This window comes from Mirounga leonina, unplaced genomic scaffold (genome assembly GCF_011800145.1).
Source record: "Mirounga leonina isolate KUSES-001 unplaced genomic scaffold, KU_Mleo_1.0 Mir_94, whole genome shotgun sequence".
Lineage (NCBI taxonomy): Eukaryota > Metazoa > Chordata > Mammalia > Carnivora > Phocidae > Mirounga > Mirounga leonina.
In genome coordinates, this window is record NW_023270855.1 from 54,757,562 (window position 1) to 54,774,440 (window position 16,879).

At 60.8% G+C, this 16,879-nt stretch overlaps 3 protein-coding genes across 3 annotated transcripts in view; 2 read left to right on the forward strand and 1 right to left on the reverse strand.

Annotated features, from left to right (window-relative positions):
- The first annotated feature begins 1,494 nt into the window (after positions 1 to 1,494).
- Positions 1,495 to 6,528, forward strand: DUS3L (dihydrouridine synthase 3 like). The gene is made up of 13 exons (XM_034997118.1): positions 1,495 to 1,878; positions 2,551 to 2,824; positions 3,076 to 3,588; positions 3,910 to 3,951; positions 4,073 to 4,225; positions 4,513 to 4,629; positions 4,828 to 4,893; positions 4,965 to 5,075; positions 5,324 to 5,420; positions 5,549 to 5,624; positions 5,904 to 6,092; positions 6,168 to 6,296; positions 6,383 to 6,528. The coding sequence occupies exons 1-13, from the start codon at positions 1,781 to 1,783 to the stop codon at positions 6,453 to 6,455; spliced, it is 1,938 nt and encodes a 645-aa protein (XP_034853009.1). The 5' UTR covers positions 1,495 to 1,780; the 3' UTR covers positions 6,456 to 6,528.
- A 219-nt stretch (positions 6,529 to 6,747) lies between these two features.
- PRR22 (proline rich 22) lies at positions 6,748 to 8,902 on the forward strand. Its single transcript, XM_034997119.1, has 3 exons — positions 6,748 to 7,205; positions 7,293 to 7,355; positions 7,750 to 8,902. Exons 1-3 carry the CDS (start codon positions 7,076 to 7,078, stop codon positions 8,889 to 8,891), a joined length of 1,335 nt encoding a protein of 444 aa, XP_034853010.1. The 5' UTR covers positions 6,748 to 7,075; the 3' UTR covers positions 8,892 to 8,902.
- A 1,525-nt stretch (positions 8,903 to 10,427) lies between these two features.
- Positions 10,428 to 16,879, reverse strand: part of CATSPERD (cation channel sperm associated auxiliary subunit delta) — a 31,206-nt gene continuing 24,754 nt past the window's right edge. Inside the window, exons 14-16 of the mRNA XM_034997584.1 lie at positions 12,079 to 12,236; positions 10,693 to 10,904; positions 10,428 to 10,516 (exon numbers count right to left, since the gene is read on the reverse strand). Of these exons, the coding sequence (XP_034853475.1) occupies positions 10,428 to 10,516; positions 10,693 to 10,904; positions 12,079 to 12,236 (459 nt within the window). The remainder of the gene's footprint in view (positions 10,517 to 10,692; positions 10,905 to 12,078; positions 12,237 to 16,879) is intronic.

Sequence of the window (16,879 nt, forward strand, 5' to 3'; positions counted from 1 at the left end):
AGGAAGAGGAGGGGGAGGAGGAGGAAGAGGAGGGGGAGGAGGAAGAGGAGGGGGGAGGAGGAAGAGGAGGGGGAGGGGGAGGAGGAAGAGAAGGGGGAGGAGGAAGAGAAGAGGGGAGGAGGAAAAGAAGGGGGAGGAGGAAGAGGAGGGGGAGGAGGAAGAGAAGGGGGAAGAGGAAGAGGAGGGGGAGAAGGAGGAGGAGGGGGAAGAGGAGAGAACTAGAGGGTGAGTGGAATGAACAAGGTGATTGGGAGCAGGGAATAGACTTCTTGCAAGAGGGAACAGCACATGCAAAGGCTGAGAGGTACAACTGGCTCATGGGAGGTCTGGAATGAACCTGGTGCTTGAGTTTAGGGAGTGAGGGGATAATGAGGAATGAAACTGGGGAAGGCAGCAGGGGATGGGTCCTGTAGGAACTTGGGGGCCGTGATACAGGGCTGGGGCAGTAGGGAGACACGGAAGGATTGGGAGCAGGGGAAAGCCATGCTCAGATTCGTGCCTGGGAGGCTGGGTTTTGGGGGCAGGTTGGAAGATTGAGGCCCAGAAGTGTGTGTGTGGCGGGGGGGGGGGGGTGATGGGAGAGGGGATGGACTAGAGAGAGACTCTGGAGGGCAAGTGGGCAGGACACAGGAACCCACAGGCTGTGGGGGGAGAGGCAGAGGGGAGGCTGATGCCCTGGTTTCTGGCTCAGGACGGTGGGGCAGTCCCTGGGCCAGGGATCTCTGGGACCCACGGATTCAGGTGGATTTAGGATGAATGCCTGTTCCCTCTGCACAAAGTCAGAGAGTAGAATAAGTGAGTTAAATGCAAGAAAAGGGCTTAGACAAAATGAGCGCTCAATAACTGTGTAGCCACTGGTATACGATTAATACTACACCACTATAATTACCAGTTAATGTTACGTCATTAATATTAATATTACGGCATTAATATTAATATTGTTGTCAATGGCCAGTCCAAAGTCCCCTCTCTCTCCCTCCCCCCGCTTACAGGAGGCCCTCCTTGATTGCCTTCACAGAAAGCGCAGGCCATGGCAAGCCAGAGCCAGGGAGCCCTTGGAGGCCCAGAGAGGGGAGGCTATGTTCCGACAGCTCTCTGTGGGCCTCAGTTTCCCCATCTATCCAACTGCCTCTCTGGAGTGGCCTGGGGTGCCTGTGGGGACGGTGGGGGTAGACTCCTGGTAGAACCTCAGAGGGCAATGGGACGGGCATCTTAGGAGGGAGGAGTGAGCTCGGTCCCCGGAGGCGGGCAGGCACAGCTGGGCAAGAAGTCTCGCCAGGACTGGACGCCGCAAGGCCACCGTCTTATCCCCAGACTGTCCTACAGAGGGCAGCCGAGGCCAGCGCTGGAGGCCAGACCGCTCCCCCGGGAGCTTTCAAGGGTCGGGATTCGCCGGTTGTAGTCGCTGCTGCCTGTCTGGCATCTAGGACGGCCTCTGGCACGCAGGCACTCAACTAATTACCTGTCGATAATGTCCTGCATAAAAGCCGCGGAGTTTGTTTTTTTTTAAGCCCCAGTTTTAAAGTTTTTCGAATACCCTTGTGGGTGGACTACGGCCCGTCGGGAGAACCACTGAGCAAGCACTGCAGCTCAGCGGTACTACCCTAAGTGCGACCCGAGGCTCCACCCCACTCAGGCTCCGCCCCCTTACGTCGACTCGCGAACAATGGCGTCACTTGGAACGCCCCGGGCATGCGCATTTCCCCAGCACGACGGGAAGACGCACTCGCGACCCGGAAGGCCTTCCCGCCGCACTCCAAAGCCGGCGTGAGGGGGGCCGATGGCGGAGGGAGCGGCGGAGGCCCCAGCAGAGAGCGGTGGCGGCGGCGATTCAGGAGCCGGCGCTCCGGAACGGGGGGTGGCTCCCATTAAACCTCAGTGAGTCGCCGGGGCAGGGAGAAACCCTCACGAGGCCTTCCCGGCGCCTACAAGAGGTGCATGCCGGGTGACGGGGCAGCGGCCCGGGCGGGAAGCTCGCAGGCTCTTCAGTCTGGGCGGTTCCTGCACCCGCAGGGTCGGAGCGGGCAGCGCACGTTGGGGGTTGTCACGTGTGCGAAGGACACCGCGGTCCTTGCAGGGCTGGGCAGGGTTGGAGGCTGGGGCCGCAGTGCATGCTGGGGACTGTAGTCCGGGCGTAGGGCGGGAGTAACGCTTGTGCACCTGCAGCCAGCCTTAGCTACGGGCAGGGACTTGTGTCTGAAGCGAGGGCCGTGGGGCTTGCTGGGGAATGTGGCGACTGTGGCCCCATTGCAAGGCATGCGGGGACATGTAGTTTTCTCTAGCCGAATGTGGCCGGAGATGTTTATGCCTGTTTGTAGTCTGGCTCAATACTCTGGGCAGTGGGACCCGGGGACAAAATCTGGGCTCTGCCTGTGGCCTCGAGGTGCGCCCTGACTGGCAGCTGGCTGGTTCTAAGTAATGCAGTTCCCATCAGCAGAGGCACCTAAGCAGGGACAGGTGTTCTCAGTCCCTTTCCCCAGCGTCCACTGCATCCGAGCTGGAGAAAGGACCCCTCCACAAGCCCTTTCCCCACTGCCTCTCTGCTGGCAGGTACCTCACCACTAAGGAGCAGTTCCACGAATTCCTGGAAGCCAAAGGGCAGGAGAAGCCCAGCCAGGAAATCAAGGCGGGCGATCCCGGTAGCAATGACCTGGCTGAACCCGAGGCCAAGCGCATCCGACTGGAAGATGGGCAGACGGGGGAGGTGGCTGAGGCCGGGGAGCAGCCGCAGGCTCAGAAGAGAGCCCGGGGCCAGAACAAGGGCCGGCCCCACATGAAACCCACCCACTATGACAAAAATAGGCTCTGCCCCTCCCTGGTCCAGGTGAGTGTAATTGTTGCTTGAAAGTCCTAGAGACCTTCGGCCTGAGTCTCTCTGCTCCCCCGTTCAATCCTCAGGAAGTTCTGACGTGTTATTGTCCTCATCTTCCTGATGAAGAAACTCAGGCTTGATGGGTTCCTGACTTTCCCCAGAACACGCAGCAGGAGGGGAGGGGGTTGAGGCTCACACCCAGGCTGCCTGGTTGGCCCAGCCTCCCCCGGATCCTCCCTCATGGCTTCTTGGTTCCCATTCAGGATTCAGCTGCGAAGTGTTTCTTTGGCGACCGCTGCCGCTTCCTGCATGATGTGGGCCTCTACCTGGAGACCAAGCCGTCGGACCTGGGCCCCCGTTGTGTGCTTTTCGAGACCTTTGGCAGGTGCCCCTATGGTGTGACCTGCCGCTTCGCCGGGGCCCATCTGGGACCCGAAGGCCAGAACCTGGTGCAGGAAGAGCGGGTCCAGGCCCCACCGGTCCGCAACGGCCTGGACAAGGCCCTGCAGCAGCAGCTGCGAAAGCGCAAGGTCCGCTTCGAGCGTGCCGAGCAGGCCCTCCGCCAGCTAAGTAAGGGCCACGTGCCGGGCCCCTCCCCTGAGGCCACGGTCCCTGAGGTCTCGGGGGCCGAAGGTGCCCCCGGGCAGGACAGCGGTGACACCCAGCAGGCCGTCCCAGAGCCAGGCGCTGAAGCCCTCGCCAGTGGCTCGGTGCGGACCTGTGGGCCCCTGACGGACGAGGATATAGTCAGGCTGCGGCCTTGTGAGAAGAGGAAGGTTTGTGGACGGGGCTTCCTGCTGAGGGCACTGGTAGTGTGGGGGCAGAAAGAGCCCAACGCACAGCCCCAGCCCCAGAGAGTCAGGGCTGGGGCGGAGGGAGGGAGGGAAAGGCTTCTTGGGAGAAGGGGCAGAAGGGGCGTCGAGTGCGGTTTTGATGGTTGGGCAGAAGCTTTGCAGCAGAGGAGAACACGGAGGACAGAACAGTCCTCCCACAGGATCCATTGACTTGTGCAGAGGCCCGGAGGTTGGCGGGGGGTGGGGGGAAGCAGGGGAGCCCCAGAGGCCCGGCCAGCTTCCCCGGGTTTTATTTCCCTGCAGCTGGACATCAGCGGCAAGCTGTACCTGGCGCCCCTCACCACGGTACGTCGGCCCGGCGCTGCCCGGTGTCTGCCCCTGCCTCGTGGGTCCTGGGGCTGCGAGAGGCGGCCGGGGTCCCTGCCTGCCGCCCCTCACGTGTGCCCGTGTCCCCCGCTGCCCTCAGTGCGGGAACCTGCCCTTCCGGCGGATCTGTAAGCGCTTCGGGGCTGACGTGACATGCGGGGAGATGGCTGTGTGCACCAACCTGCTGCAGGGCCAGACGTCCGAGTGGGCTCTGCTCAGACGCCATCCGTGCGAGGATATCTTCGGCGTCCAGGTTGGTGCGGCCCCGAGGAAGGGAGGCGGGAAGTGCGGAGGGGCTCTGGGCTGCCTAGCTTTGGGACAGGTTCGGGGTCGGATCTCCCTGACCCCAGGCCTGACTCAGTCATTCCCAGATCCCTCTTGCCTCAGCCATGGGCCCAAGGGCTGACCCGATGCCCCTGTGAGGGCCGGGGGCCTTGGCGCAGGGCCACTTCGGGGAAACAAGGCCACCGGCTCCATCCCCATAGTGGGCAGGGACAGCCTGGACCAGCCCCTCACTCCCTGCTCGGCCCCCGGCCACAGCTTGAGGGCGCCTTCCCTGACACCATGACCAAGTGTGCCGAGCTGCTCAACCGCACCATCGAGGTGGATTTCGTGGACATCAACGTCGGGTGCCCCATCGACCTTGTGTACAAGAAGGTAGCAGCCGCGTGGCCCTGGACCTCCACGGTGTGGGTGGGCGGGAGCCCGGGACCTGGCCTTGCTCCCGCCTGAGTCCCTGGGGACCCGTGGGGGCCACTGTGCCTTGGTTTCCCCGTTTGGACGGCGAAGGCAGAGAAGGCTGTCAGGCCCAGCTTGTGTCCCGCCTCCCTTGCTCCAGCCCCCTGTTTCTGCCAGGGCGGGGGCTGTGCCCTCATGAACCGCGCAGCCAAGTTCCAGCAGATCGTCCGCGGCATGAACCAGGTACGCCCTCGGCCGCCCCCGCCTCCTCCCGGCCTGACCCCGGGTCCCGCTGACCACTGCCGTCGCCGCAGGTGCTGGACGTGCCACTGACGGTGAAGATCCGCACGGGCGTCCAGGAGCGTGTGAACCTGGCACACCGCTTGCTCCCCGAGCTGCGGGACTGGGGTGCAGCCCTGGTCACGGTGGGTCTCGGGGCACGGAGGGCGTGGGGGCCTCAGGAGCGCTCGGCAGCCCTTCCTAATGGTCTCTCTCTCCCTGCTCCTTCCTCCTGCTCTCTGGCTCTCCCTCCGTCTCTGCCTCCGTCTGTCTCTTCGTCTCTCTGTCTCTCTCTCTCAGCCTGTTCCTCTTGATCTCTCTGGGTCTTTTTTCTGGGTCTGGTCCTCCGCCTCCCGGCCCGTCTCTCCCTTCCGGCGCGTGGCTTCTCCTGCAGCTCCATGGCCGCTCCCGGGAGCAACGCTATACCAGGCTGGCTGACTGGGAGTACATCGCGCAGTGTGTGGCGGCGGCCAGCCCCATGCCCCTGTTCGGTGGGTCCCCTGCCGCCCCCCCCCCCGGGACCCTGCCCTGCCCCCGGGACGTCACTGGGTGGCGGGCCCTCCCCTCGAGCTCCCGCCTGCCCCCAGCTCCCTGAGACCCCCCAGCCTCTGTTCCTCAGGAAACGGGGACGTCTTGTCGTACGAGGATGCCAACCGCGCCATGCAGACTGGCGTCGCGGGGGTGATGATCGCCCGGTAAGTGTGGTCTGGGTTTGGGGGGCTACAAAGAGCCGGCCGGAGCCACACCCCCTCCCTGCCCCCCTCCCTGCTCGGTGTTCCCGGCAGGCGGCTCTTCCAGGACAAGGGGCAGAGAGGGGGGACGCAGCTGCTGGGGAGGAGGCGGGGAGCGGGCCTCTGTGCGCTTGAGGGTTGGACCTCTTGGGCTTTGAAGGTTGGCTGAGCCCGGCGGGGAGGCAGGGACCAGGGCTCCAGCCGCCAGCCACCGAGCCCCTCCCGCCCCCCGCCCCCCCGCAGCGGTGCCCTGCTGAAACCATGGCTGTTCACGGAGATCAAGGAGCAGCGGCACTGGGACATCTCGTCGTCCGAGCGCATGGCCATCCTACAGGACTTCACCCGTTACGGCCTGGAGCACTGGGGCTCGGACACGCAGGGCGTGGAGAAGACCCGCCGCTTCCTCCTCGAGTGGCTGTCCTTCCTGTGCAGGTGGGTGCTGGGGCCAGGGGCTGGGGGGCCGTGTGTGGGGACGGCCGGGCCTCACCCCGCGCCCGCCGCCCGCAGGTACGTGCCCGTGGGCCTCCTGGAGCGGCTCCCACAGAGGATCAACGAGCGGCCGCCCTACTACCTGGGCCGCGACTACCTGGAGACGCTCATGGCCAGCCAGAAGGCGGCCGACTGGATCCGGATCAGGTGCCAGGAGACCGAGGCGCCGGGCTGTGGGAGGCCGAGGGGCCCGTGGGCCGCAGGCCTGACCCCACCCTGTGCCCTCTTCACAGTGAGATGCTGCTGGGACCCGTGCCACCCAATTTCGTCTTTCTGCCGAAGCATAAGGCCAATGCGTACAAGTAGCCGCGGGTGGGGACGGGGTGTCTGAGGGCCCAGCGGGGCCTCCTGCTGCGCGAGAAGACAATAAATTTTATTCTTTTAAAACCCAGGCCTTTCTGTGACCCCGAAGCTTCCCCGTCCCGCTCTGGGGAGCTTTGTCTCGACGCCGGGCTGACCTGTCCCCAGCAGTTACTTTCCCTTTCTCATTGACGATCTCCCAGCCACCCCCATGGGCCAAGCCCTGTGCTGCCACCACGGCTGCCCAGGGAGGCTTTACCCACAAAGAAACCGCTAGGGCTTGTGAGGCAGGGGCCTCGGCCCTCGTGGGTGTGGATCCGGGCAGGCTGCCTGGAGGAAGGAGCCCTAGAGCTGCCCAGGGCACGGCTGGCAAAGGGTCTGCCCCACCCTTTGCGAGGCCTGTCTCTGGCTGCCTTGGTTTCTCCATCTGCCCTCTGCCCACCCCCCACCCCCCACCCCCTGATACCGGAATCCTGACCAGTGGGCGGGCCGCAGCCTGGAACCTGCCGCCCGGAGTAACCAGGCAAACAGAACTCTGCAGGACTCTGAGCCTGTTCTCCGGGTGGGCCACCGGGCCCCCACCTGCTGCCCTCCTGGCCTGCCCAGGCCGGGCGCCCTGCTTCCCCATGCAGCACCCCAAACCCTTCTATGCGCCTACGGCTCCCCAAGAAGGCTTCAGCCCCCGGGGCCTGGATGGCACTGAGGGGCCAGGCAGCCAGCCTGCTCCCACCTGCACGGAGCCTCTTCCTGCTGTGGGTACGAGTCGGAGGGTGTTGGGTGTGAGGGTGAGTGGGGGTGCCTGAGGGGTGAGGGACCAGGGCTCAGGAGTGCTTTCGTCCACAGGTTCCTCCAACCTGTATCAGCCCCCAAACCCGGAGAAAGAGGTGTTTCCAGCCCCTCCGGCAGGTACCAGCCCCTCCCCCAAACCTTGATGAGGACTCGGGGGTGGGCTGGAGGGGTCTGGGCCTATCCTGCCCATGCCCCTGGCCCTAGGTGGCCCCCAAAACGTAAGGCCTATGTATCTGGTCCCTCAAGTAGGCCTTCAAGGGCAAAGCCTGTGCACCCCATTCCCCAGACAGGTCCCCAAAATGATGCCCAGGGCTCCTGACTCCCAGATGGGACCCCAAAGGCAGGACCTCGTCCCCATTCCTCAGATGGACTCCTACGCCAGGCCTCTATCCCCTATCCCACAGATGGGTCCCCGAGGTTTGGGCTGTGCCCCTCACCCCCTCCACCCTATACTCCTTCCCCCAAGTGGTTCCCAGAGCTCCTCTCAGGGCTGCCCCTCCCTGGCCTGCAGGTTTCCAGATGGCACCCTGTGGGTGCTTCTTTGACCCCCGCATCTACCGAATCGAGTGGGCCACCACCGACTTCGGCCAGTCGTCCCTGTACAAGCTGACGGCAGTGGGCGGTGGGGGACCCCCCGGGGGCCCGGCTGGGGGCCCCGCCTCGCCAGGCACCTACCTCCTAGAGCCCCAGCACTACCTCAAGGCCCCGGTGCCGGCCCCACCGCCCCCGCCGTACCCACACTACCAGCCGCTGCCTGGGGGTCCCCAGTACCTCATGCCCTACTTCCCACCCGAGGGGCCTGGGCCAGAGGCTCTGGGGTTTGTAGGGGATGGGGGGCCCCCTGCCTATATGGAGCTGCCTCCGCCCCTGCTCAAGGAAGGCCTGGGGCCAGCCCCACCGCCGCCCGCACCGCCACCTGTCCCCAAGGAGAACAAGCTGCCTCCCGTGCTCATCACGCTCCCCACTGAGGCCGCGCTGCCCCCCGGCGCCTACAGCCACCTCAAGGGCCACCTCAGTCAATTCCATGGGCCCAGCGAGCCCCTGGCCTTCCCCTCCAAGGAGCTGCAGGGTGGTGGGGCCGGGCCAGCCCTGCTGTACCCGCCGGGCCCCGGGGAGCCCAAGGCGGCCGAGGCAGAGGCAGCCCCACTGGGGGCGGGCGAGGCCAGGACCCCCGAGGCAGCCAAGGCCTTCGTGCTACCTGAGAAGGTGCTTCTGGAAGACGCAATGAAGCTCTTCGACTGCTTGCCGGGCAGCAGCGCTGAGCCCGACGGGTCCCCGCGCACGGCCCCTGGGCCCGCCCTGCCGGACAGCCGGGGCGGCAGGGACGACTCGTCCAGCGACATCCGCTCGCTGCACCTGCCGGACGAGCTGCTGTCCTTTGACTACAGTGTGCCCGAGATTCTGGACACCGTGTCCAACGTGGACTACTTTTTCAACTTCAAGGCCCTGGATGAGGAGCCGCCGCCCGGCCCGGGGCCCCCAGCCGCCAACACCGTGGCCCCCGCGGTGCGGCCTGAGCTTCCCGGCAAGAGGAAGGCCGGCACCTCGTCCGCCAAGAAGGGCAGGCAGGGAGGCAAGGGCAAGCAGGCTGCGGGCCCGGCCAGCGCCGCCCCCTCGGGGCCCAGGCAGGACCTGGGAGCCACCCCCCATTAAAATGGATTTGATCTCTCGGCTTGCTGTCACAGCTTGGTGGCATCACAGGGCCCGGGGACAGCGAGCTGAGGCTGGACATGGAGGACAGTCCCCTCCTCCGCCCTGTTGCAGCGGGCCCGGGGTCACATGGGAAGGCCCGGCAGGCCCTCAGCACCTCCCGGGTACTGGGCTTCCAAAGCTGAGCCGGTGAGCCCTACAGTCACAGGGAATTCTAAATCCCTCCTCCAAGCCCCGGAAAATCGGTCAGCCAACAGAGAGGCCAGGGGGGCGGGGGGCGGCTTTTGGAAGGTGGGGAGACGCTGTCCAGACTGCGCTGTGAGGATCTTTTGCCCAGGTGTTTGGCGGGGAGAGGGTTGCCCAGAGAGGGGCAGGAAATGGCCCAGAGATGAGGCCTACCCTCGCCCCCCCAACCTGCTTCTCTCCCCCTGCAGAGGACCAAGGGGCCCTCCTGCCCCAGGCCCTGGGCTGGGTCTCCAGGGCCTTCAAGGTCGGGTGGCCCCGGGGGTGGCCCTGGGGGTGGCTGGGTGTGGGGAGGCAGCGTCAGTAGCTGGAACCCGGCACCTCCCGTCTGCCACGCACCGCGCCGGGAGCCTGCTGGGCTCACCTCCCTGCACCCTCCTTCCAGAGTTTCCAAAGTCTGTGCCTGCCCCGCCTGGCCCCCCACTGCCCTCCACTTCCTGCTGAGCCCCCTCTCCCCGCAGCCACGTTTGGGGTGTTTTTGAGACTAAAGCCAAGTGCACTTGGCGAAGGGAAGGCCCTGGCCCAGGACGTCGGAGGATGGGCTTGGTTTCCTTGAAGGTCAATGCGAATGTTAGCTGTCAGCCTAATGTGGAGGGTGGCTGGGGACACGCTCGCCCGGGAGGGCGGGGTAACGGCTCCCTGCTCCGTCTGCGGGTCGAGGCTTTCCACGACAGGACCGAGATGGGACTGGACCATGAAGCGGACCGTGGAATGTACTTTTTTAACCTAACAGTCAGGAAACTCACGGGGCCACCCAAGTTCTCCCTTCAGATGAGGTGGCCGTCCCATGCCACCCGGGAGTTAGAGTGAGGTGGTGGGTGGAGAGGGACCCCCACTGGCCGGCTAGGGAGAATACACAAAGCCGTGTACGTTGTATAGACGTGCACATACCTGTGCGTGCACACGTGTAGACACATGTATGCGCACCTGTATACACACTAGCTACATGTGTGTGCGTAGGTGTGCGTATCTAAATGTACACGCGTACTCAGCTGCTCACGTGTTCGCGTCATAGGTGTGGATGCACAGGCGTGCATGCACACGCGTGTATATGTACACAAAACACACCCCGTGCATGTGTGTGCATGCATCCACATGTATATACATGTGTGTGTACACGTGAAATCGACGCTTCCAGACGTTTCTCCGTGTACGTAGCAGAACGCGCACGTACGTGTTTGTATACACGTGAGGGTTTATACCCCAGGAATGGAATCCCACTGGTCGCTGCCTCCGCAGACTCCCCCCCCACTTCTCTAATGGGACACGTGGCTGTGTCTTAGGCCTTTCAGAGGGTCACCTCTTACTCCGCCGGGTGCCCGGCTCCTTCACGTCACCGGCGTCCTGTTGAGGACCCGGGCTGCCCCGCTCCTGTCGCAGAGGAGCTGCGACATGAGGATGCCGCGGGAAGCGGCGGAGGCGGGTGGAAGGGGGCCAGAACACGCTCAGAACACGCTCAGAACACGCCGCACGCACACCACCGCCGGCGGTTTTAATAGAACGCTTTAAGACCACGCTGGGCTCCCCCGGCGCGCTCAGCACCTGCCTCGGAAACACGCACAAGCCTTTCGGCACCTCCCGCACAGATGAATCCAGAAGCCCTTGAACCTGAGGCCCTTCTCCGTGTGCAGCAGTTTGGGGATGGCGTAGGCCAACCACACGGACAGCAGCATGGCCACCGTGAGCGGGATGATCGTGACTGCCGCCGGGATGGTGGACAGGGGGAAGGCCCCGTACACGTAGACGCTGAAGGTGGTCTCCAAGTGACAGTAGCTGCAAGGGGCGGTTGGAGAGAGGCCATGGGGTGCTGCCCCTGGGGCCCTGCCCTTCACCCCAGTAAATGTGTTAAAACCCACAGATAGGAGCGCGGGGCCCCCGGTGGTCAGTTGGGACACCGAGTTCCATTTCTGTCCATTTCAACTCTTCTCCAGTCTGAGTCTGCTGTCCTCCGTCTGCTGGCAACTGTCCTGTTTCCCCCCCAGGTTCCCTGTGGTACCCTCCTCCTCCAGGGACCAGCAGTCTCCCTGACTCCATAGCCCAGGCTCAGTCTAGAGAGGCAAACAAACCATCCCATTGCCAAGTGGAAGCAGAGGGCGGGCATGATGGGGCCGCGGGCATCCACGAGGCAGGCAACGGGCGGCAGGGTGGAGCAGGCCAGAAGGGAAGGGCATCCCAGGAGAGGGGACCCAGGGTATAGGAGAACTCGCTGGAAGCATGGTGCGGAGAGAGGAGCTGATAGGACCAAAGGTAGTCCTCTCCTCTGGATATGCCACCCCATGTCTTCCGCCCATGGCCATCCCAGAGTTGGCTCCACGAGGTCAGGGTGTGGGGTCTCAAGGGAAGGCAGGGTCTCCATGTGCTTTGGGGGTGGACTTTGTATCTGTCTAGAGGGGATAGATGATGGGGGGGAAGGATATTGTCCCATATGCCCCCTTCCAGTGGGAGACGTTGGTAATCTAGGCCAGCACGCCTAGAAACCTCTTTGCACACGTGGGTGGAAAATATTCAACAACAAGCTCTAAGGGGGAAAGGCTGAAATTTGTAGGGTGTGCTGAGTCCCATGGTGTAAATTCTCCTGCCGTGGCTGATTTCAGGCCACCAAGGGAAAGACAGTTGGCTTGCAAGATCCCTGGAGATCTAAGAGTCAGCTCATGCACGCCACCGATGAGGTGGGGCTTGCGAGGGACGTGGCTGCCAGCCATTGCTCTTCCCCCAGCACCCAGCATGGGCTCTGAATAAGACTTATTTAGTAGTGAACAAATATCATCTAGAACTTAAAATATCACTCTTCCCAGGGACAGTCTGGGCTGCTGGGAACACTGATGTTTATCCAGGACCCGCCAAGGGGAGGGAGAAAAGTGGGTCCCTCGCATGTGTGTGACCCGCCCCAGGAGAGCCAGCCATCCCCCCAGAGGCCCCTGGCACAGGGCGATTCACCCCTGCTCACCTGTAGTACGGATCCACGATAGAAATGTAGAAGATGTAGATTCCATTCCTTTGGTCAAAAATAACCTTGTTTGCCGTCGGGCCTCCCAAGATCTGATACGGGACATTTGGCCATCTCAACGGGGCATCGTTGTCTGGGTCATGGCAGCTCATGTAGTTCTGGGGAGAAGGACAGAGGCATGCCCACTGGCTCCGGAGGCTGGGGAGGGCCGTGCCAGTGCCCACAGATGCACCCCCACTGCATGCAGGGCCCCACCCGCAACACTTCTCACCAAACACCCACAGGGGCGAGTCCAGGGCCAAGTGCCTGGTGGGCAGGTGGTTCATGACCTTCGTGGGGGACACCGTGGGTGGCTGCTCAGCCTTTATCCTGCCCTCCTGTGTCCGGGCCTTCCCATGCTCTGGGGGCTGCAGGCTTAGCCGCTCTGCTCGCCAGAATCCCTTACAGCCCTGAGTCCGGGTGTGAATGAATACTGCCAGTTTCGAGTACTCTTGGTGTTATGGGCTGAGGCATCCCCCCCACCGAGCCCACTGCCAGTCATATGCTGGAGTCCTAACCCCCAGGGCCTCAGAATGTGACCTTATTCAGAGATAGGGTCTTTTTCAGGTGATCCAGTTAAAATGAGGTCCTTGTTAGGGTGGGCCTTGATCCAGTATGTCTCGTGTCCTTATAGAAAGGGGAAATTTGGGGGCGCCTGGGTGGCTCAGTTGGTTGGGTGACTGCCTTCGGCTCGGGTCATGATCCTGGAGTCCCGGGATCGAGTCCCGTGTCGGGCTCCCTGCTCGGCGGGGAGTCTGCTTCTCCCTCTGACCCTCCTCCCTCTCATGCTCTCTGTCTCTCATTCTCTCTCTTTCAAATGAATAAATAAAACATCTTTAAAAAAAAAAAAAAAAGAAAGGGGAAATTTGGACCCAGACGTGCCCAGGGAAAACATCACGTGTAGACAGAGGCAGAAATTGGGGCGTATGTCTACAAGCCAAAGAACACCAAAGATGACCAGCAAACCACCAGAAGCTAGGAGAGCCTGGAACAGATTCTTGCTCACTCTCAGAAGGAACCGACCTTGCCAACACCTTGATTTCAGACTTCTGGCCTCCAGAAGCGGGAAAGGATCCATCTCTGGTGTCGAATCTGCCCGGTGTGTGGCGTTTTTGTTAAAGCAGCCCTAGCTAACTGATACACCTGGGAAATCCGAAGGCAGAAAAGAGACAGAGCCACCTTCCTGGGGCTTCTCACTGGTGCTGCCGCCCAGCACGGTCGTGGCGTCAAGAAGTGGTCAGGTGGTGGCAGCAGCTTCTCCTCCCCGTCCCTGGGTCCCAGGATTTCATCCGTGACTCAACTGCTTGCTCTTAACTGGTAACATCATGCTGCCTCCCTGAGTGGGAAACTTTGCTCTTCTGCACTATTTGCTGGTGGGCCCAGAAGGGAGGGGGGCTGGGCTTATAAACAAAAGAAGAGACAGAAAATGGAAAAGCCAGAAAGTTAAAATGATGGTGAGCCCAGCGATATAAAACACTGAAGGGCTCCTCTTGCATGGCATGAGCAAAAACCCAAGAGACATCGAAGACAAACTGAGAGAGGCATTTGCAAACTGTATTGCAACTGAGAGTTAGTTAACCTCTTGGCTCTATAAAGAGCTCTTGACAACGAGGAAAAGAAGTGAAAGTGGCCCTCAAACAGGAAAAGACACGAAGCCCAGCCCATAGGGGAAGTCAGGCGCACGGAAATGGACGAGTTCGTCCTGGGGGTGGTACACCTAGCTGGTGTGCTGTGGGGACAGGCGCGGGGTGGGAGGCACGTGGCACCAGCCCGCGGAGGGGACCTTCGTGGCATCCGCCCAAACTGCACATGCCTGTAGCCTGTAACCCAGCCAGCCCTACCCTGCCTGCAGGCAGCTCCACAGGACAAGGGACCCATGCGGGTGGATGGAAGTGAGAGACTGGAAATGGCCCACACCTGTCAGTGGGGCAGCGGCTGAACAACCCCAGAGCACCCTCCCAGGGGAGCGCAGTCACGTGACTTTAAAAGGAAGCCGCTCTCCAGGCCCCAAGGCCATGCTGTAAGGGAGCCCGGGCTGCCCTGCTGGGGAGAGAAAAAGCACATGGACAACTCAGCTCCTGGCTAACAGAAGCCCCACACAGGAGAGAACCTTCTTGCACCTGCCAGCTGAATGCCCCTGCAGGGGCGCCCCGGCCCATGCCTTGGGTCTAAGGTGCAGAACCTCGACAAACAATCCTGTTGAGTTGGGGGTGGATGGTTTGGCAGCACTCGGTAGTGGCTAGTTATCCGTCTTACTGCCCTTTCGGCTTTTCTGAGCTTGAAAGTTCTCAGAATTAAAAACAGAACACAGATGCAGAAGCAATGTCCACGGTGTGGATGGCCACCTGGGTGTATGTTGCCCATCCCCAAGCCCTGCCCCCTCTGCAGGTCCAGGGACAGAGTGAAGGCGGACACCTGATTTCAGCTGTGCTCTGGCACCAAGCACCCCTTGGATCTCAGCTTCCCTGGTGTTAACAGCAACAGGCCCTCCCATTTGTCAGCAGCTCCCTGCATGGTGGATCTACACAGTGCCCCAAAAGCACCTCTTTTCCAGCCCCCGGCCCCCCCCAGCACACTCCTCCAGCTGCTCTGGTCCTTCCCTTGGCTTCCTTGGCAGACACATCCTTAAGTCAGAATGCCAACAGAGCTGGTTCTCAAAGCCATGCCAGCCCTCACTTGTCCTCCACCGGCTCCTTATGTTTCGCTAGCCGCTGGGCTCCTCTGTGGCACCTCTGAGTTTCCCACGTGCAAAGAGAGTTCTGTATTTCCTTCTGCTGCCCGCTTCGTCCCTACGATGTAAATGGCCCCAGGGTCAGCCCACGTGTTCAAGCTGGAAATGAGGACAATGCTTGACTCTTCTCCTCCCACATCATCCAGTCCCTCACCAGCCCCTGTTGGTTGTGCCCCTGTTAGGCACTGGATGTGTCCCCCCCAAATTCATATGTTGAAACCCTAGCCCACGATGGGATGGAATTTGGAGGTGGGGCCTCTAGGAGGTAATGAAGTTTAGTCGAGGTCCTGAGGGTGGAGTCACCAGGGTGAGATTAGTGCCCTTCTAAGAAGGGACACCAGAGAACTGAAATCAGGGTCTCAAGGAGATATTTATATACCTGTGTTCCTAGCAGCATTAATTAACCACAATGCCCAAAAGGTGGAAGCCCCAGCGTCCACTGACAGGTGAATGAATGGTGTCCATCCATCCAGTGGAATGTTATTCAGCCTTAGAAAAGAAAGGGCTCTGACCCCTGCCATGACTCGGAGGGACCCCGAGGACACTGCGCTCAGTGAGAGGAGCCAGACCCAGAAGGACACATCCCGCAGGACCCCACTCCCAGGAGGTCCCCAGAGGAGTCCCGTCCACAGAGACAGAGAGGAGAGGGTGGGAGCCGGGGCTGGGCAGGGGGTGGGGAGTCCGTGCTTCGTGGGGACAGAGTCTCCGTATGGGGAGATGGAAAGTTCTGGAGACGGAGGGTGGGGGTGGCTGCAGGACTGTATGAGGGTGCTTCATGCCACTTAAAATGACTACAATGGTACATTTTATGTTGTGCATATTTTACCACAATTGAAAAAACTTTTTAAAATCCTTAATTTTTAAAAGGGGTATGGGGCACCTGACTGGCTCAGTCAGTACAGTATGTGGCTCTTGATCTCAGGGTTGTGAGTGTGAGCCCCACGTGGGGTGTAGAGCTTACTTAAAAAAAAAAAAAATCCTTCAGGGTGCGCCTGGGTGGCTCAGTCGGTTAAGCCTCCGAACTCTTGGTTTCAGCTCAGGTCTTGATCCAGATCCAGGGTTGTGAGTTCGAGCACCACAGTGGGCTTCATGCTGGGCATGGAGCCTACTTTGAAGAAAAAAAAAAAAAAAAAAAGCCTTTGGGAGTAAACAAAATTTAAAAAGCTGGGTCATATAAAGACCATGTGAAGGCACCTGGGCGGCTCAGTCGTTAAGTGTCGCCTTTCAGCTCAGGTCATGATCCTGGGGTCCTGGAATCGAGTCCCGCATCGGGCTCCCTGCCCAGCGGGAAGCCTGCTTCTCTCTCTCCCTCTGCCTGCCGCTCCCCCTGCTTGTGCTCGCTCTCTCCCTGTCAAATAAAATCTTAAAAAAAAAAAAAAAAAGACCATGTGAAATGAAAAAAAGGAGACAGTTGCTTAGCCTAAAGCCCCATTTATATTGAAATAGCTAGCTCCATCTTGTGGATTTCAGTGGCTAAGGGGCCATATAAACAGTCCATCCAGTGACTGTGCTGAAAATGCAGGCATTGTGGGTCCAACACGATGGAAAAGCCTCTCATCCTACAAAACTGCCAATCCCCAGGACTGATGAAAAAAAAATTGTAATGGGACAATCTCTCATGCTACTTGGAATGACAGCACTAACAAGAAGAATGCAATACTCCATATGGGCACAGTCGGAAAATAATAAACGCAAATCACATATGTGTGGCTTTCTCTATATAAAAAAAAAATCTATCAGGGACGTGGTGCTTGCACAGCATGGTGAATGCATGAAACGCATCGCCTAAGTGAGTTGTACACTTTAAAAGGGTTGGTTATAGGGCGCCTGGGTGGCTCAGTCGTTGAGCGTCTGCCTTCGGCTCAGGTCATGATCCCAGAGTCCTGGCATCGAGCCCCACATCGGGCTCCCTGCTCAGCGGGAAGCCTGCTTCTCCCTCTCCCACTCCCCCTGCTTGTGTTCCCTCTCTCGCTGTCTCTCTCTCTGTCAAATAAATAAATAAAATCTTAAAAAAAAAAAAAAAACAAGCCT